Genomic DNA, 21,844 nt, shown 5'->3' on the forward strand with positions numbered 1-21,844 from the left:
ACATATCTTTAATGAATCTTGAGAAATGTGTTGTTTCCTCAAGCAACACAAATCAGTTTAGACCAAATAATCTTCACCTAACAGTCAAAAAGTGTCGACATATTAAGAGCTTTAGGATTTCTTGTAATTTGCAAACACTGAGTTCTTCCAGCAGACAGGTGTGTGTGTGTGCATAATAAAGTTCAGTTTGCATGGAGAATGTAGATGCAGGAGCTAACAGGAGCCATTTTGTTTGATTTGGGTAGACATAATTAGTTCTGACATATCCACTCCACCATCAGGCCATGACAGGAGAGCAACGCCGTCTCTGCACACTGATTCACCGAGTTCGCCTGCGAACAAAATTTCACCACTAAACTCTTAAATGCAAACAATCCTGCAGTACTGCTTCAGGAATTCACCGTTGTCAGCTCTGACCCTGATTGTATATCCACTTATTTAAATCCAGACTCACCACCGGCCTGCTCGGATCTCCCCTGAGACACGAACACGGACAAGCGCCTCAGTGGATAAAGTGAGGGCGAGTTAAAGGTTGGGATGTGAGCTGACGGTTGGGGGCGTGCAGGCAGAGGAGACGCGAAAAAGATGCTGTTTTTCCAGAGTGGTTGTCATGGAGAACAAAACCCTGAGAGGCTCTGTAATCAATAACTTTCACCTATTTCCACATTAGGTTGCTCAGATTACAAAGAAGTTTGAAGGGGAGTAAATATTTGCATTTCTTAAACAAAAAAGCATAAACATTTAAGTATGAATATACAAATGTGGCAATAAATAATTAAATAAGGTTACTTTTACTGACAAAAGTTAGTTTATGGATATATTTCATAAAGTTTCATCTGATTTTTTCATTCATATGCAACAAACAACAATCCATTGTGTATTGTGAAGTCTTTTTATTGGAGCCAGAATTAACTTCTTCAGCAGCTTGAGCTACATTAACTCATCTGTGGGATCAGACCACATGGTCCAGCCTTGGCTTCCCACAAGCATCACTGGCCCTCGGTTACACACTTTGATAAATACGGATTACAGCAAACCGGGAGCAGAAGATGAAGAAATGATCAGGGTTTTTATTCACTTCACATGTCAATGCTTTTAGTGTTTTTGCCTGATTAGTGTAGGTTTGCAACTGCAAATACGTGCATTTTGAAACCCAAAACTTTAGGAACATCGTTATGCTGGTTAATCACAGAGTTTGGAAGAAACAGAAACTGTTACAGCAACGACTCCGAAAACATAAAATCGAAATCCAATTTATTGATAAATTACATTTAAAGATAAGCAAGTTTCCCCAGAAACTGTACAAGAATAAAATAAGACCAAGAGATGAAACATATGCAACACTCATAAAATAGAACAGGCGTGTGAAATCACACTGAGCTTAACGCTGGTGAGAAAAAATTAGTTTTTGAAAGAGACTTAAAAAAGGAAGTGAAGACACCTGTCTAATATTTAAAGACAAGAAACAAATGGAGACTTTTTTTGTTGTTGTTTCTGTCTCTTTTGTGAACAGTGCTGCAGCTGATAAGATTTATGTTTGCATGTTATGAAAAAGTAAAACGTTCTTCGCCACTGCTCATAAAGCTTTTCTGCACCCAAAATCAGAAGCAGCTGGCGCCCTGAGCGAATCACCCCTTCAAGATGCCCATGTTGCCAAATATCATAAGCTGCTAGTTACAACCAACCAAACAAATCTTCCATATTGGCCTGATATTGTTGAAACACTTTAAACGTCGTAACTACAGGAATATCAATAAAGGTATATAAAAACTTCTATTTAATTCTGCTTTTGGTTGTCCTGTTGAAGTCGTCCAGCTGTGGATGAAATATCTGTTTCAGTGCTCCTGTGACAGGAAGGGAAGGCCTATTTCTAACAGTAAATGACAGAGTCTTTCTGCTGAAGGTCCTGATATTGATCCTCAAACCAGTCTTAATGATGATGTCCCTCCATGTCTTTCCTACAGTGTCATAATCAAGATCAGACACACGTTGGCAACCTTAGAACCACATTAAAGGAAAACACGGCTGCACTACAAATGAGACTGCAGGATTAAAGATGAAAGGTTGTAAGAACGATCCCTCCTCTCTCAGCAGGTAAATGAATTCCTCGTTTCACTTTCAATCACACAACCATAGTGATGAGATAAATACTGATGGACTCAGGGGTGTGAGCGCGTCGGCGTGTTGGTGTTTGCGGCGGCTGTACGGTGGTGTTTGTCATTCCTGATTGTGCTCTTCAACTCGAGCAGGGCTCTTCAGACTCCATCAGAAACAACATGCAGGATGCATCTAAATGAAAACAACAGCACTGATACAAGAGGGAAGGAGGGAGGAGAAAGTGCAACAGTACAACTGGGGTCATTTATTGTTTTGCAGGAGCAGGGAATAATAATAATAATGATAATAATAATAAAGAAACAACACAACAGGAGAGCGCAAAATACGAAGGACTCTTAAGGGCAACATTGAGCCGTAAAATACTCATCATTCTGGTGGAGCAGCAGTCGATAATCTGGGGGCTTTAAATTCAGAATCGGCGAGTCTCCAGTCAATACAAAAATAACAATGATTGAAACAAAAGCTGAGGAAAGGCAACTTGATGATTATAACCCAGCAGACAGTCTAATAGAGCTTGTCTGTACTGATAAATTGTCCTTCAAGTTACTTAAAAAAAACAAAGTAAACACAAGTGTAACAACCTGACTGAGTTTTTCTGCTTTATGAAAACACTCTCAGGGTTTCCCCCAGTGTATTATAAGCTTGGCGGGTTACAAGGCTTAACTTGTGGTCCCACCAGGTTTAGCATTGCTCGTCAATTTAAGATTTTTAAAATATTTGCATTTTTTTAAGACTTTATACTTTGTGGTCTGATATTAATCTTCTGATCTTCCAATAACACATAAATATCAAGTGATATTTTCAAATTTTCTGTCAGATTTAAACATTATTTAGCTCAAAAACATTGCAGGCTGCTGGATGAATGACTGCCGGGTGCCTCAACCACCAGGGTTAGCGAGTTTTCTGGAGGAAACCTTGACTCTGTTGGATGTGCACATAAAGTCTGTGGAAAGTTATATCTGAGTACGACAGGTGGGTAATAATAAAGACATTCACACTGCAGACATGCTGCTCAACATGTGTGACAAAACATGGTTAACAGCTAATCTATAGGGCGGCAGAAATACCACAAAGATGAATCATGTATATGCCTAGACAATATGTTAGCAGCAAAGTAACAATGTTTTAACTGCTTTCATGTGGAAAAATTAGGAGACCTCATTAAATATCCATTCATCCTCCATCCAATATCTATAACTACTTATCCAATAGGGTCACAGCCTGCAATTAGGTTTAGGTGAAGATTATTTTTTTGCAAGGGTCCAGATTGGCTTGTATAGCTTGTATTTTGTATTTACTCAGGTTATTTTCCTCAAATATTGCGTTTGATTATCTGAAACATTTAAGTCTGACAATACATACAAAGACTCATGAAATCAGTTATAGGGGACAAGTACTTTTCACAGTACTGTATGATAATATTACACCAAACACAAAATACTAGCTTAACACAGCGGCAAACTGTGTTTCTGCAGGGAATAAAAAGCTGAGTCACAAAATCTTTTTGATTCATGCACTCCTGTCTAAAATTATCCCTAAAAAAGAAACTCTTGGACAAATTGTCACCCCTCTCATGGAAAAGTTGCTGACAATAAAATGTGGTCTGTTATTGATAAGCATTTTGCTCACAGTGGATCATATTGGATGGTTACAACCAGCAGATATATTTTGTAAATTGCCAGGTGAGGTGATGTTACTCAGTGTAATGACCACCGGATTCTGCATAAGCCACCTATAAAGAGATGAACGTAGAAGAAGCTCCATTAAACGTTCTTATTCATTTAGAAACTTGCAGCAACATCAAGAGGAGTTCAGTTAATTGCAAATAGAGGGGAAAACGACAAACATGCAGCACATTATCTAAAGAAAAAGTAAACTCTTGTCTTATTTTCTTTTAAAGGAAAAGAAAAATAAATAATAGAGGATTTGATGAAAATACAAAGTAAAAACTGTGTTTATGTGTTTTTCTACACGCTGAAGGCGATAATACCAGGTATCACAGATGCCATTACTGGGAAACCCGGGGATACTGACAGCCTGGTCATTACAGCCATGAATCTATTGCTCCATTTCGTGCAGCACAGTTGCATCAGTTCAGCCACCACAGCAGGTAACATCGTTCCAGACAGGCTGAACTCAAACCAAACAGCCTGGCGATAATTACAGACACATTCAGGCTGAGGCAAGATCAGCAGTTGTCATAGTTACATATAACTTTTATGTGAAACGAGCACTGAAGATTAAAATACTGGACAGCATACTTATTAACTTTCCCTCTGAAGTGAAATAAAGAACCACAGAGCCACAGTGAGAGAGTCAGGGAGGATAAATGACTGCTTCTGCTGCGGCACTAACGTCTCAGAGAGCTCCAGCGCCCTCTGCTGGAAGAAGGCGAAAACTGCATCAGTAGAGAAATCCTGATTGCAGATGAAGCGCTTTTAACACAGGAGCTGAGATTTCTTTAAGGAAGGCAGAAAGCTGCCTGCTGCAGCATCGAGCGTGATTAACGCAGCAGTGGAGTTTAAGACGGAGCAGCGATTAAATTACAGCCTTACAATAAAAATATGTTGGCGTAGATGCAAACTGCGAATAAGTACAAAAGTAATTCAAATCAGTATTCATGCATTTGCTGTATACAATAATAAGGTTCATTTAATCAGCTTAAAGAGTGAAACTCAGGTTCCTTCCACGCTTAGAGGGATTTTTTAAAGCTTTGTTTCTAATAGTTTTGATGATTACGGCTAAACGCTGTAGAAAACTCGTTCCTTTTCAAACAATTTGAATGCTAAGAACAAAAACTATATCTCTAATATAAAAATAGTCTAGAGAATAATGGGAAAGACTGTTGATTTTATAGTTGTGAGGCAGAAAGATGTTAAATAAGAATGAAATGTACAGTATATGCCATACATTACAGAGACAGGCTTTCAATAGGCTGACATTTCTGTGAAAAAATTACAAGAATTACTGAAATAAAAAATATATATAATCCATAGAATACTAGTTCTTTCATACAGGAACTGTTTCTGTTTATCCCAGGGGAAACAACAAGCTTCCATAGAAATAAAAATAAATCCTGGAGCATTGTTGGTAGCCCCCCACCTGTTTCTGCTCTGTATCTCATCTTTCATAATCCGTCTAATTCAAATCATAAACTGACAGAGAAGGCTAATCTGGCTAATCTACCCTATGAACACAAACCATCAGCTGGAGCCCTGCCTGTCTAAGTAAGATATGATTTATGCTAAGTGGGAGGGATGATCATCAAACTAAAAGAAAAAAAATCCTCAAAAGGGATTTTATGCAGCAGTTCTGTCTCACACAGTGAAAAATAAAAGTTAAGTATTGAATTGTTGTAATTAAATAACTACAGGTACAATGCAGCATAGGCGTAGAGTGAGATGTCTCTGTTTAGATAGATAGATAGATAGATAGATAGATAGATAGATAGATAGATAGATAGATAGATAGATAGATAGATAGATAGATAGATAGATAGATAGATAGATAGATAGCATTTATTGTCATTGAACAGAATTCAACGAAATTTCCATTGCAGCTCCCGTGCAAAAGGTCAAATATATACAGTATAAATAAGCAAACACACAATAATAATAATAACAATATATACAACTAAATTAACTAAAGGCACTCAACCACACCAAAGAAGTAGCAGCAGGTCCAATTATGGCAAAGTATAGATAATGTGACAGTGCAAAGTGCAGAACAATATGGCTGTGTGGGGGTGGGGGATATGTATGTGTGACTGCGAGGTTATGATATGTGTGGGAGGGGGGGGCGGCAGGGAGTAATGGCTCTGACGGCTGTGGGGAAGAAACTGTTTCTCAGTCTATTTGTTGTAGTCCGTATATTCCTGTACCGCTTGCCTGATGGCAGCGGCACAAACAGTCTGTGGCCCGGGTGGCTGGAATCCATCGCTATGGATTCAGCTCTCTTCTTGACCCGGTCTGTGTAAATGGAGTCCAGGTCTGGGAGGGGGCATCCCACAATGCCTTGTGCTGTTCTCACCACCCGTGTCAGTTGTTTCCTCTCCAGTGCTGTGCAGCTACCATACCACACAGTCATGTTGAGGCAGAGGATGCTCTCGATCATCGCCCTGTAAAAGTTCACGAGCAGCCGTGAGGAAAGTCCAGCCCGTCTCAGTTTCCTGAGGAAGAAGAGCCTTTGTTGTGCTTTCTTCACCAGGTGGGAGGTGTTTGTGTTCCAGGAGAGGTCAGAAGTGATGTGGAGGCCCAGGAACTTGATGTTGTCCACACGTTCCACCACTTCTCCATCTATGAGAAGGGGAGTGTGAGCCGACCTCCTGGACCTTCTGTAATCCACAATGACCTCCTTGGTCTTCCCTGTGTTCAGCACCAAGTTGTTGGCTGAACACCACTGAGTGAGCTGCAGAATCTCCTCTCTGTAGTGGGTCTCGTTGTTGTCTGAAATGAGACCCACTACTGTTGTGTCGTCCGCGTACTTCACGACTGTGTTGGTGGGGTGGATGGCCACGCAGTCGTGTGTAAACAGGGTGAAGAGAGCTGGGCTGAGCACACAGCCCTGCGGCGTGCCTGTGTTGAGGACCAGTGGGGACGATGTTGAGCCACTTATTCTCACCACCTGAGGCCTGTTGGTGAGGAAGTCTCTGATCCAGTGGCACAGTGAAGCGGGCAGCCCCACCTCGAGTAGCTTCAGCACCAGCTTGTCTGGGATGACGGTATTAAATGCTGAGCTGAAGTCTACAAATAGCATCCTGATGTAGGTGTTGGGATGCTGCAGATGGGTCAGGGCTGTGTGCAGAGTGATGGAGACAGCATCCTCTGTTGACCGGTTCGCTCTGTAGGCGAACTGAAGGCTGTCCAGGTTTGCGGGGATGAAGTCTCTGATGTACCTCAGAAGAATCCTCTCAAAGCACTTCATGATCACCGGGGTCAGAGCGACGGGCCGGTAATCGTTCAGGCTGGTGATGGACCTCTTCTTCGGTACAGGGATGATGGTGGAAGACTTGAGACACTCAGGAACCGTGGCGAGCTGCAGGGACAGATTGAAAATGTCCAGAAACACTCCTGCCAGCTGGTCGGCGCAGGTTTTCAGCGTCTGGCCTGACACCTTGTCCGGTCCTGGAGCTTTGTGGGTGTTGATCCTCCTCAGGGTGGACATCACCTGATGCTTCTGTAAGACGAGGGGCTGGTGCTGCTCTTCCAGTTGGGGTAGATGTACGGCTTCTCTGCTGCCCGCCGTGTCAAAGCGGGCAAAGAAACTGTTTAAGGTGTCAGGCAGGGTGGGGTCGCGGCTGGTCAGCTGAGTGCTGTGTTTGTAGTCCGTCATGGTTCTAATGCCTCTCCACATGCTTCGGGGGTTGTTGTTGATGAAATGTTCCTCAATCTGCTGTTTGTACTGGAGCTTGGCCTGCTTAATACCTTTTTTCAGTTCCGACCGGGCCCTGCTATAAGCCAACCTGTCTCTAGACCTGTAGGCAGCATCCCGGGCTTTCAGCAGGGCCCGTACTGTGCTGTGCTGTCCAGCCATAGAGCATATTTTTCTAAAGCTCTGGTGATGAAAACAGGGTGAGCGGTTTGGTGCATAAGGAGCAAAGTGACTATTTGTAAGCAGGGAAACTTAAAAAAATTGCTTGAGTGCTTCCATTTCTACCCACTTTAGACTCCTCGGTAACTGTGCTCTTGTCGTCTCTCACCAAGTTCATTTCGGGACTGCTTTTACTTGAACTGAGATTTTACATGCTGATAATACTCTGGGCTCAAAAAAGCTGATAAAACACAAAGCAGAGCATCTTCATCACGGCCAGCCAAGTCACTGCTCATACTCTGATTTACAGCATGCAGGCTGTAATGTAAAGTAAGCAAGCAGAAGACAGACTGAAGTATTTAAAAATTTAAATACTCCCAGCTGCTCTTGGCTCTGCTGGTAAACACTATGCAGCAGAAAACATAAACCTAAAAACCACTTCATTGAAAGTTTTAGTCCTGTTCTTTGAAATGACCAACTAGATGGTGAGAAGCTCTGACATTTGAACTGTTTTGCTGTAAAAATTAAGACTTTATACTTTGTGTTCAGATATTAACCTTCCGATCTTCCAATAATACATAATTATCAAGTGATATTTTCAAATTTTCTGTCAACTTTAAACATTATTTAGCTCAAAAACATTGCAGGCTGCTGGATGAATGACTGCCGGGTGCCTCAACCACCAGGGTTAGCGAGTTTTCTGGAGGAAACCTTGACTCTGTTGGATGTGCACATAAAGTCTGTGGAAAGTTATATCTGAGTACGACAGGTGGGTAATAATAAAGACATTCACACTGCAGACATGCTGCTCAACATGTGTGACAAAACATGGTTAACAGCTAATCTATAGGGCGGCAGAAATACCACAAAGATGAATCATGTATATGCCTAGACAATATGTTAGCAGCAAAGTAACAATGTTTTAACTGCTTTCATGTGGAAAAATTAGGAGACCTCATTAAATATCCATTCATCCTCCATCCAATATCTATAACTGCTTATCCAATAGGGTCACAGCCTGCAATTAGGTTTAGGTGAAGATTATTTTTTTGCAAGGGTCCAGATTGGCTTGTATAGCTTGTATTTTGTATTTACTCAGGTTATTTTCCTCAAATATTGCGTTTGATTATCTGAAACCGGTATGAGAATATAGTTGATTTCTGACAGTTTCAGGTCTATTACAGCATCATTAAGTAGCTCCATGATTACATCTTCCACCAATTTGTCTTTTTAAATATTTCGTTCTGTTATTTTGGGTTTTTCAGTGATTTTCTGATCTCAGGTTGCTTTGGCACTGGGCCGGCCAAAATCCTGAAACTGCCCTGAGCAAAACAAAAAAGATTGTTAGCAATTTGAACAATAAGATGTTGCAAAGTACTATGGGAGTTTTTTTTTTTTACAAAGGTTGTGGGTGGGGGCATAATTGGTTTTGAAAAATAAACTTTATGAACCCACAACTGGTCAAATATATGATTTGAGTTTAGGGCATAAATAGTGTTATAGTTTAACAAACATTACATTCAAGCAGTCCATAGCAGCCACATTAAAACCCAGCCTGAGACTGCAAAGATAACAGAGACTTTATATATTGTGCAGCTTCAGTCTATAAATAAAATATTTTTTTCATAATGTCCCCAACTTTTCTAATTAAGAATTGTAAAGGAAGTTCATAAATCTGACAACCTGGAGCTGAAACCAAAGAGAGCTGTTTTGTTTTGCACTTTAAGGCTCAGACATATTTTTAGTCCATGTTGTTCCAGATGATTCAGCGCTGAAAAGTTGCACATTAAGACGCTTTCCTATTGTTCCTTTTATATGGATGTGCCTGCATCAACTTTACACACATTTCTTTTTCCCTTTTTCAGCAGGAGCCACACAAAGGCACTCTCATTCAGCACTCAGACATATCATGAATAATTATCAAAATATGGTGTTTATCGCAGTAAGACCCAAGATGAATCCTCGTTTTCAAAATCTGCCCCAATAAGCTGCATCATCTGCTCACAGCGGTGGAGATCCAGAACTAAAGAGTTTGCACTGTAGTATCGGAAAAATCCTTGGAAAACTGTCGTTCTAAGGACAAAAGACCCTTTATTTAAGGTCAAACTTTTCCAGTTGAGTAACTATGATCTAAAAACGGCCAAGTGCCAGTAAAACTCTGATCCTGTTACAGAGAGTTACTTTTCAGAAGAGGATCTAACACAGAAACACCAAATCTTTCTGTATTATGCAAACACATGCTGCGGCACAGCCCCGGATTGTCCGCACATGCAGTGCGCTTGTGGTGTGGAGAATAGCATTGACCCAATTCACTTTACTGGACTAGTTAGATATTTGGTCATTGGCTGGCTGAGCCCGAGTGTGATCCTCTGAGCGGAGCTCCAGCAGCTTCTAGCCTCAATAAAAATCCTACTCCGTTTCTGACAGAGCCCATCTCTCGGTGAGTTATTAATACCGACAGAGCAGACAGGATGTTATGCACTGATTCTTCAAGCCTCTCATCAACGAAGCAACAAGAGAGAAGAAGAAGGTCGCTTTCTCTCCCTCCGCTCCGTCTGTCTCTCAACACTGCTGCCACATTAAGACGATTGGCGGGACTTGGACCGCAGAGTTAAAACTTGACAAATTCAAACGTTTCCTCCTGAAGGTCTTGATTTCACAGACACTTTATGTTATCTCTAGTGCAATTTGAAGCTACAACAAGGCAGGGGCTTATCTTACATGAGCTAATTTAAGCTGGCAGTAGCTTTAACACTGGCACTGGGTGACCATTTGCTAAACGACGCCTCCAAACATTGATTATCCAGTCTGAGCTCAGCAGCTATAACGGAGCGAGGAGGATCTGCTGCCAAGCTTTGGATCACATTTAGCTCTCCAAGAACATTTAGTACGTCATTTCCCCAAAGTTTCATGGACTGCAAGTGTTTTAAATAAAAAATTCACAAATGCTAAAAAGTAGAGAAAAAGATAAAAATACAACAAAAAAAAACAAAAAACAGAACTGATATAAGCAGAAGCTATTTATGGAGCATAAATATAACTTATCAGACTTTAAAATTATTCCTTTTGAAGCTGTGGAGGCTGGAGCGAGCACTAGACTGCTCTCATCAAAACTGTTTCTGACTCTGCAGTCCGATTACCTCCAAAGCAGCAACTTGGACAATGTGGGCAACTGCCCAGGTCAGGATTAGTACGGGGCAATGGTTACCTGCTTATTCATCTACATTTAATCCCTTTAAACACTAAACCTAGATTTAGGCCATTTGTGGTAATGACAATGTTAATAATTAATACTTGACCTATAGCAGTTAAATTCCTCATTAACTTCCATTTAGTGCAAGGCATTTAATTTGAAGCATTTAATTTATTATTTAATGTGCTGACATTTGGCATCAACAGCTAAAAGTAAGGGATGTGTTAGGGTTCAAATATAAACCTTCTCTCAATAACTACTCATAAAGTCCTATGTGTCAGACAAACACATAGGACTTTTATTATTATTAAACTTTTAATAAACGTAACCAAAACATCATAGATTGATGAATTAATTCCTCCAGATTGTTTAACTGGTGAAGAGCAAGCTGCCCAGTCTGCTCTCCAACGCTGTGGGCGATCAGCGTGACGAAGGATGACTCCGCTCCGCTTAAGACGGTAAAGAGCATGTTAACATTTTAAATTCGTGTTGTTTAGCCAGAGAAAACATTTCATGTTGTTCTCATTAACCCGGGTGGATAAAACGTCTCCCGCCTCTCCATCCTTTCTCTTGGGGAGGAAAGTCTCAGTCCAGACAAGCATAAGGAACACGCTTCTGGATTTTCATCAGACAGAAATTATGTTACTCGCTTTGCCGCAACACAGCAAACCGTTATGCCTGGAACGATGGCTCTGACGTAGCTAAAAGTGAAAATAAGTCTCTTAGTTAACAGCACTGCATTTACAAGCCCAATTTAAATGCAGCCAGAGAGAGATGTGATATGTTGGAGGTGCACCAGTCGACAAGAGATCAGAATCGGCCAATTATCACTTGATCGAATCTGATCCGTTATCTTCAAATCAAATGCTCAAAAATCGTTCTTTTTTTTCTATTCGTAGAATAAAAACTATGAACTCCAACCATTTTTGTTTGGATATTAAACACAACGTGCACTTGAGACAGTTTTGGAGTTTAATGAGAATCAGATAAAAGGTTGGAGACATTATTAGGTCTGTTACAATAATCAATAAATCAATTAATCGCATGATAAATTAAAACAAACTCAGTAATTATTATTATTATCTCTTTTTTTCTCTCTTTCTACCAAAAACTGGATGATAAAAGTCTTCAGTTTGACACTTTGGTCTCAACTACCTCTTCCAAATTAATTTCATTTATCGTTTTGTTTATTTATTTGGGATATTTAAAATGTCTTCCAGTTCCAGTTTTAAATGTTCATTAGAATTTAAAGTTTATTGATCTTTCATAATGTGTTCTTGCATTATTATTTTGCCATTACCGTTATATCACTTAAAAATGGCCTCAAAATTAGCAATAAACGATATTATCGTTTATTGCTATAACGTCTGGAACAATTTATCGTCCAGCAAAATTTGTTATCGTGACAAATTATGCTTTGATGCCTAAATGGAGCTAATGTATTTTTCTTTTTGCTCCTCTGGATATAAATCTAGGTTTTGTACTGGGTGAATCAGTCAGAGTGGACTGATCAGTCCACCTTCAATTTTTGTTTGTCCCAGATAAAATACCATATATTGAGAATTTATTGTCCTATAACAAGCTAAGATCACTTTCCTTTATTTGCTTAGTAAGGGAATTATAATAAACATCAAACTTTGGCCATTTATCATTTTATGATTTTCTAAATAAACTTTTGCGAATCTCTTAATTAAGACTTCAAGGTAAAACAATTCACCGTAAATTATCAGACAAAGACAAACAAGCTGGAATTTATCCAAGTGTATCTTAAGTCTCCCTCCACCTCTCTTTCTCACTTTGTAACTCACACACACACACGCACACACCCCTATCCGCCCACCCGCACGCACACACACACACACTGTTCACACTTCTCTGTGCTCCGTGCTGTTCTTACACCTCGCCACAGTTAAGATCTTTATGGCACTTTAAGAAATCTGCTTCAGTGAACCGAGCAGCCGTTTGCACTGCGCACATGCCTGCTGCTCACGAAGAGACAAACACCACCGACGGATCTGCTGTCTCGCAAATAATCAAACAGAAATGAGGTTTGACTCATTATCAAAACTCATGTAATTTTTTTTTTTATGTCTTGTAAGAACAAATATATCTTGGGTATATTTTTTTTAAGTCTTTGTGAAAACATTAAAAGCCTGCACGTCTCTCTCACTACATGAAATCAAATGTGGCATTTTGAGGCATTCTCAGTTAAAATGTCTCTGTCTTATGTAAGCTGACTGTAAAGGTCTGGAGCGCTAAACTGACGAGTTTTGTTTTGATTGTCTGGTGACGTTGCTGCTGTTTGGATCTATTTGGAGTCCAAGAGAGAAACCAGAAACCTTTGAGGCAACCAGAAATGCACACAAACACACACAGCAGGGGGAGAGATAACAGCTCTCCTAAGATGCTCACTTCAAGTCTTTTTCCTGCAATCTTTGCTGCTACATATTCCAAGGAAAGACAGAACAGTATAACAGGATGAAGGACTGATTTTATATGGGCTTTATAGCTGCCTTAATGTCTCCTCACAACTGACACCTGCACGCTGTGACGGAGAAAACTCGTCAGCTTGTGAAAACAATACCGTCTGTGTTCGTGGCTCAGGCCAGAAGATGCAGCAGCAACACAGAAAAACAGATCTGGGTGTCCAGGTGCCTCAGACAAATACAAATCTGTATTTTATTTAGATTTCATGTGATGCACCTACACAAAGTGGTGCATAATTGTAAAAGTGGGAGGAAAATTATAAATGTTTGTGGTTATCATGGCAAACCTACAAAAAACACGGCAGTCGTGCAAAACTGCCAAATTCACCAAGTTAAGCCAACTTGGTGAATTTGTTGAATTTGTTACAGCTACCCCGTAACTCTGGAGGAGCTGCGGAGATCCACAGCTCAGGTGCTAGACAAGGCAACCATTGGTCATGCTGTCTGTAAATCTGCTCTGTAAGTGCAGCAAGAAGAAAGACTTTGTTAAATGAAAGTCACATGAAGTCCCAGTTTGTGTGACACAACAAACGTGAAAGAAGTGGAAAAATTGCCCTGAAAAAGCCCTTCTGTGAAACTTTGAAACAAGTTTCACAATGTGATTCTGTTCAGATTATTTTTTCACCATAGATCAATTTAAAGCTCCAATATATTATAAAAAATATGGTTTTTTTACATATTTGGTAAAACTATCACTATGTGGCAACAATGTGACATTAAACAGATAATCTGTGAACAAAAAAAATCAAACTCCTCTGCCTTCTCCCAGTGCTCCCACTGGACTGCAGAAATACGCAGCTCGCTCAGAAACGACCAACCAGAGCCAGTAGAAGGATCTTAGCGCTGTTAATAGTGCCTGTATGCACGCCGCTCACACTCTCTCCTTGCTCTCTAGACTCAACAGAGCCGATTGCGAATGATCAGGCTACTTATCATGGCCACTGCTGATGGTGGATGAACGGATTTCTGGTAAAAGTAAATTGATGGTAAGTTTGGGGATTCGTTTCCAATAAAGAGGATGGTCCTCAACACACAGCCAGAGCTGCAATGGATGATTCTAATGTGTTAGAATAGCCTAGTCAAAACCCAGCTAATGAGATCTGTGGCACAAAATGATATCAATCAATCAAATTTTATTTGTACAGCACATTTCAGCAACAAGGCATTTCAAAGTGCCTTGTATTTTTACGTTATAAAAACACAAAGTCATGCAACATAGAATCAACGACTGCAACATTACATTCAGTCAAGTGTCATCGTTAAATTCTTATTCAATTATGCTTCAAAGGCAACTCCAAACAGGTTTAGTCTAGATTTAAAGGCACTCACTGTTTCAGCAGCTTTGCAGTTTTCTTGAAGTTTGTGGTGCGTAGAAGCTGAATGCTGCTACTCCTCGTTTGGTTCTGGGGATGCAGAGCAGACCAGAACCAGAAGACCTGAGAGTTCTGGAGGGCTGATCCAATATTTCCAAACTTTCTACATCTAATCTTACAGAATGTGAGTTTTTTTTCTAGGAAGAATGAGCAAAAAAATAATGGCAGTCTATTAAGGAAAAAATATAAATCTCAAAAGATTTGCTGCTGTAATTGCAGCAAAAGTTGAATCTACAAATTATTGGCCCTACAATATATGTTGGCCTGTCACATAATTACCAAAATAAAATGCAATATTTGTGGTTGTGAAACGACAAAAATATGAAATAGTTCACATTTTTGCAAAAATAACTAATAGAAACAAAAGAATGACTATTATTGAGTACTTTTGCAAAAGTAAGTTATTTTTGCCAAGTGTATAAATGAACAGTGACGAGGTGATTGTGTGATCTCAACCTCACAATCTCAGATGAGTGTGTTCGAGATGAGGTTTCAGCTGTATTCTCCTTGAAGTCTACCTCAGTAAATCTCAATGTGTTTATTTTCATGGCAAGTTACGATTATACGGTAAGATTCAGGACATTCATCTTATTGTAATTTAGTTGTTTTTGCAGAGAGGGAGACTTGCCTCTGACTTGTACCTTTTTAGAGCATTCTAGATGATTTCCTCAGCAGCATGTCAGCAGCTAACATCCATAAATACACTCTCTGCTCTCCTCTGGATGAAAGTCAGATAGTAATATTACAGCGAAAAAGAGAGAGGGAGAAAGAGAAGAGAAAAACGCATGAAGGGGGCAGCAAGCTGTGCTCAAACAGCAGAGTATTCACGGACATTCAGAGAAGTGATGTGGGTGTTTGGAAACTCAGATAGGCTCATGTTTAAATGGATAAGAGAGGAGGATGGAGCAGCAGAATAGACCTGTCCGTCTAACTCGCTGCACATCACAAGACCTTACCATGTCAGCAGCTCTGGCGCAGTGATCAATCACATTGATACAGCTCATGGAAACACAGATCGAGAGCCAGCAGTCAGGAGAGGATGCCTGAGCAAATGTTGCAGCGGCCAAAAATAAACAAAAAAAACCAGTTTGATCTCCTGCTTTTACTTCTGTCCCAGAAACAAGCCACCCTATGCAAGAACGCAGCTCCTCTTCCTCTCCATCACTTATTTGGAGTTTTAACTGAGCCTCAGATGGTGCGATGAATGATAAATATCTTATCCACTCTTGCTTTTATGTTCTAGTTACGTGTTAGTTTTTACGCTGGCTGACAGAAGCAGGTCAATCACACAGATTTGCTGCCATAAACATTAGAGCAAGAGCAATTTGAGTAAAAAGAATGTCCCAGTGAGAAAAGAGCGACTGAGCACAGAATATAATGAAAGGAACGCTATGATTTAAAGGAAAAATACTTAAAATGCCATTATTTCTCATTCAGTTGGAATGAAATCAGGGACCATGCTTGGTCTTTATCAGAGTCAACTGCTGAGGGAGCAAACAACCCTCCACTAAATTATAAACTCTGTAAAACACAGCTAAACAAACAACTACAAAAGAAAAACAAAAAAAATATAATTAAAAATATTTTATATGTAATAAAAGAGAAAAATTTCAAAAATTTCAAAAGACAAACATCAAAAGGATAAGAGAAATCTAAGTTTTAAAATTCAAAATAAAAAATATAAAACTGAAAAAAATCTGTAGGAATTTAAATAACCTCTGAAGATGAAAAACTATTTAAATGGAGACCAGAACCAGAAGAATGCAAGAAAAAAATGCAAAGAAATTAGATATAAAATTTAAATAAATTAAACATCAATAAAAAAAAACAACAAAAAAACAAAATTGCTAACATACAATGAAATAACAGGTTCATTAAACCAGTGTTTTTATAAAAATAGAGAAGTTGAGTTCGTCTTTAAAAATTCAGAAACATTCAGGCTAAGTTTTTATTTTTAAGATTTTTTGTCATCTATGACAAACATGACCAAAAAGTCACATAAATAGATGCGTCACTAGAACTAGAATATAGTTGAGAAGTTAATTAATTTTTTTAATCGGTTCAAAATGTTTCTTATACACTGAGCAACATTTTAAAAAATGTATTCCTATTAATTTGGATGATTATGGCTCACAGGCAATGACTATTCAAAATATTTTTTAGCAAATAAGTATTTTACATAAGACCAATAAATATGTATACACCAATATACTAAAAGGTATATCCATGTGTTGTACAGAATATGTATTAAAAACTTAGTTGGGGCTCTTTTTACATGAATCACTGCCTTACAGGCGCTTGTCATGGAGGTGATCACCCAGTGGCTCCACTAAGGTGCTCAGGTTGCATTGATAGCAAGGCGTAAATCCCATTTCATTACTGGGGGACCATAAACAGGAACATTTCTTAAGACCAATTTTGGGGGGGGGTCAGCAAAGTTACAGTGAAATGTAACGTAAAATGTTTTTTTTTTTTAAAGTTTTTAAACCACATTCAAGTTGCAGGACCAATAATGACTAGTAATGCACGTCAAACATGTTTTTCTAAGTAAGCAGCCTGCAGAGAAGTAAAACTAAAATTCAAATGTTGCTTAGAAACAAGTTTTGTTCAGTCTGACTGATCTAATCTCTGCTACACCTTTACAAAAATTTAAGGTTCTAAATTAAAAAGCTTTAATGAGTAAATGCTCTTAATAAAATTTCTCATAAACATTGATTTATCGTAATGGCTCCCAATACAAGTTATGGCCTATTTAAATTATAACTTAAGTTGCTTTATTTTTAAGCCTTTTTAGTTTTGCCATGTCCTGGGTGACGGAGAACCAGCAGGTAGATAGAAATGAATATCTGGGGAATATCATAACTTAAATGTAATATTTAAAGCACCAGAGAAATATTCAGATTTTATTTTGTGCTTTAGAAGGCTCTACATTGAAGACAGTGAGAAATAAAGGCATAGCTTTCTTTTTTCCTATCTGTTCTTGGCTCCCACACACAGAGCTGGGTCCACTTGCTCAGCCCCTCCCTCCCGTTTCAAACTCTTCTAATTAACTAAAAGTTAAAGAGTTAAATATGAATGAGATGTTTTCTATCTTTGACAAAAAAGCTTAAGTCTATGAAAGCAGTGCAGCAGTTTTGCTAATGAGGCAGCTTATCACGATTCAGCCATAGTAATGAAATAACAAACTGCAGTCTGATTTTTATTGTTAATGTGTTTCTTCCTATTGAGCAGTGAAAGTAAATAAAAAGTATTACATGTATTTAGTTTTAAGTATTTACTTACTTATTTACTGGAGGGTCTTATGTTTGTGCTGCAGAGCCACAGCTCCTCACTTCAGCGGCTCTTCAGCCTGTTGTTGCTCCTCCTTCAAGTTGGACTGAACCATTATTATAATAATGGTATGGCCGGGGGACCTAAAAATTCTTATATTTCTGAGATAAATGGCAGATTTAGTTCGTTCGTTGTTTATTTTTGCCTTATCATATTGATATTATTTAAATGTAAACGTTTCTTCAATAATTTTTTGGGGGGGAGGGACGAAGACTAGGGACAATTCTAGACTTTTCCAAGATTGAGGGGGTCCGGACCTCCCTGACCCCCCCGGATTTACGCCTGTGATTGATAGGAGCCTTCAGCTCGTCTGGGTCACCAGGAAGTTGGTCAGCAGAGGGAAGCATAAAGTTATCTAATATTTTCTGGTAGATGATTACTCCGACTTTGTGTTTCATGAAACATGGAGGATCTCCGACAGCAGATGACATGAGTCTCCAAATCCTCACCGAATGTAGAACCTTCACTCTGAATCTCAAGCACCTTGAACTCTGAACTCTGAACTCTTGATTTCCAAATGAAGATCAAAATTTACCTTCACTTGAAAGGAACACGTTGAACATTTGAGCAAAAGTCCAGTCGTTTTTCTGCTCAGCTGAGGTGAGAAGAGTCTGATGTCTCTGGTTAAGGAGGCGCGTAGGGGAAATGGCAGCTACCTCATGTCCTGGGTGCAAAATTATTATTTTATTTTTTGGTATTTTTGTCTTATTATTTTACCAAACTTAATTAATTTTTTTAATCGTTTATGTATCTGTAATGTTGTAAATAAACTTTGACTTGACTTGGCCTCTGTGTGCACCTTGTGAATCTCCCTCCAGCGTTTTAAGGGTATTTTATTCACAATTTTCTCAAAACTGTGGGTTTACATAGGGCACCTTTTTTCAGCCACACTTTTTCCTTCCATTAAACTTCCTGCCGATATGCTTGTTTATCTCACTCTGTGATCATCCTGCTTCTTATGCAAAATTATAAACCATCCTGAATGTTCTTGGTGTCAATTATGACAGTTTCCCTCCCCATCCCAGCACAACATTCCTGTAATAAAAATCCTTTTTAAATTGGTTTTATGTAATATTCTAATAAGGAACCAGCAGCGCTTCTAAATTCCCAGTCTCCATAATAATGTCAGACGTGATGCATGCAAGAGAATCAACATCTGATTCTGAGAAAAGCTCGGTCCAGGGAGGAAAACATCACGTCTATGCAGACACACCCCCTCCAGGCTGTGGCATCGAACCAGAGACTCTGTGGTAAACAAATCACTACAGCTGCTGATTCTGCTGGACTGGACCCGTCGTTGCACAAACAGGCCCGAAATGTCCGTGTTTGTCCACGTTTCTCCGCTCAGCTCAGCCTGACAGCTCAGTGCTCATATTCGCCTACATCTTAATCAAAGCAGAGCATGAAAAATAACGCAGCACACTCACTCACTCACTCACTCACGCACTCACCAACACTCTCAAGCCTCCCCCCTGTGAGATGTGCGCCGCGCTGCGCTCTTGGCCCCTCTCTCCCAAACATCTCACCTTGCTTGACACATTTGAAGCGGACCGGGTCCTTGCAGTGCTTGATGACGGCCAGCACGTCCCGGGTGGTGAGCCCGGCCACTGGCATGTCGTTGACCTCCAGCAGCAGCTCATCCTGGGCCAGTTTTCCGCTCTGGATCAGTCCCTTCCCCTGCTTCACCTCACCGAAGTAGGGGAACTGGCCGTTTTCCGCGCCCCCCTTCAGCTCGAAGCCCAGCTCTCCGTCCTTCCCACGGGTGATCACCGCTTCGTGGACTTTGTTGGTCCAGTGGTTTTTCTTTTTGAGGCTCTTCGACATGGTTCGGGCGAGTTAATCACCGCGAGCTAGCCCATACACGAAGCCTCTCCTCACCGTCTCATCCCCCGGCTTTGTGTGCGTGCGACCCGGCTGCGGCTTCACGGCGCTCGGGGCTCCATCGTCGCCGGTGCACGCTAAGCGCAGTGTCCGCTCGGCGAGCCGCGCAGTCGGGAGGAGAGCTGCAGTACGGCGCGGCGGCGGACGGAACAATTCCTACTCTCAGTCAGCCACAGACGCAGGAGACAGATCCTGGCGGATGACCCGGATGTGAAGCCTGAAGGAGGGGAGAGATGAATGGTTCTGGTTCGGCGTGAAGCGATGGAGAGAGGAGGCGCTTCTCGTTTACTACACTGCCAGGGGCGCTTCCTCCGGCTGTCTGATCACACGCTGGAGATGACATGCAGGAGGAGCAACAGTTCACCCTGCAGGACGAACAACCTCTGGTTTTAAATATTTACATTAACACATATATGTGCCGAAAGTGTATGAGAATGTTAATAACTTAACAGAAACGATTAATCCTAAACATTGTTTCCTATTAGAAGTATATTCCATGTATACATGAGGCCCCGATAACTACATTAAATGACTGAATAGACACGATTGTTTTGTCTCTTTAAATCTTCATCATTATATCTATTTTTTGTTTGTTTGTTTATTTTGTTTAACTCAGATATTGGATTTTTCCAGAGCCGACCCGAGCCTTTATGAGGTCCAAAGCAGAATTTAATTTGGGGGCCAGTCACCAAACGTGTAAACTTGAGTTACATCTCTTGTACTCCAGTCACAAATGTAATGACTTTACACTTGGCTTGATAGAATCACAAAAAGCTTGGAGCTCGACCCAAACCCTGTCAACTTGGCAAATGTAAACATATAGATATTTAATTAAAAAGTTTTAACAATACCCAAATAATTCAAATGATATAAATAAATTCAAAACTTTTAAGATTTCATGCTGATATAATAACAATGCAATCTCTGTTAAGAATTAAATTAGATCACCCCCACATTTTCTCCAAGTTAAAATAGCTGAAATCAAACACACATGCGTCACATTGAGTCTGCATGACATCATCACTTTGTATTTTTAAAGGAGGTTTGCCCTGTTTGAACCTCAGACATTTAGTTTTATGGCGTTCTCCTAACATTTGCAGTGAGAGGATGAACACCAAGGTGAGGTCCAAAGAGCCGAGGCCTTCAGAAACGAGCCTGTAGCAGCTTGTGAGTCATAAAGAAATCTCAAATGATTCTGAAATCAGCCAGAGGACATTCAAGTAGGCCCAGGACAATAAATCACTAACAATATAGACATGCGATCAATATCAATAGAAAATGCGCCCAATAGAATGTTCAATAATTTATCTGAACCAGAACCGCACAGCATTCTGGGAGATGTAGGCAGAGAAAAGACATTAGCCGCTCAACATCTCAAGACCACCAAAGTTGGCAGCGTCAACTTTACTCACTCGCCCTTTGGTTACCTAGCAACTACTAACTTACACGTTCTTTGGTTATCTAGCAACAACCTGTGGAGTAACGTGCGAAGCAACAGTTTTTTTTGTTTTTTGCCACCTTGTCTCAAACAGGAAAGGCCACACCATCAGATTGTCAGTGTTTCAGATATTTAAAACAAATAACTAATCAATAGTTATCGCATGAAACGCTTAAATCGTGACACGTTTTCCAGTCATGTTGTCCAGATTCAACAACTCCCTACATGGTTTTGCACTACAAGAAACTTTACCCTGAAAGCAGACCGCAACATGCTAAAAGATCCAAAAAGGTGACAGGTTGGCTTTTTTTATTCAGATATCAGTGCAGCATTGAAAGGGTAATGTCACATTCCTGTTAATTTGAAGTCAAACTTTCAGTAAAAACAGGAAAGATTTTTATCTAATTCTCACCATAAATCTCAATGCAGTATTTCGGAAAAGCTGCAGGCTTTTTATAATGCTTTTCTCTCCATAATCTCTCTTGTTAATCAGTCA

At 40.0% G+C, this 21,844-nt stretch overlaps 1 protein-coding gene across 10 annotated transcripts in view; it reads right to left on the reverse strand.

The window, feature by feature from the left end:
* The window catches only part of magi2b (membrane associated guanylate kinase, WW and PDZ domain containing 2b), a 108,618-nt gene extending 88,190 nt beyond the window's left edge, over positions 1-20,428 (reverse strand). For 6 of the 10 annotated variants that reach the window (XM_028000402.1, XM_028000419.1, XM_028000428.1 and 3 more), the window contains exon 1: positions 19,556-20,428. In XM_028000402.1, the coding sequence (XP_027856203.1) occupies positions 19,556-19,853 (298 nt within the window). In that variant the 5' untranslated portion in view covers positions 19,854-20,428. The remainder of the gene's footprint in view (positions 1-19,555) is intronic. The other 4 variants (XM_028000462.1, XM_028000470.1, XM_028000436.1 and 1 more) reach the window with 1 other exon arrangement.
* Positions 20,429-21,844: the final 1,416 nt, after the last annotated feature.

The sequence above is a fragment of the Xiphophorus couchianus genome, chromosome 2, assembly GCF_001444195.1.
Source record: "Xiphophorus couchianus chromosome 2, X_couchianus-1.0, whole genome shotgun sequence".
Lineage (NCBI taxonomy): Eukaryota > Metazoa > Chordata > Actinopteri > Cyprinodontiformes > Poeciliidae > Xiphophorus > Xiphophorus couchianus.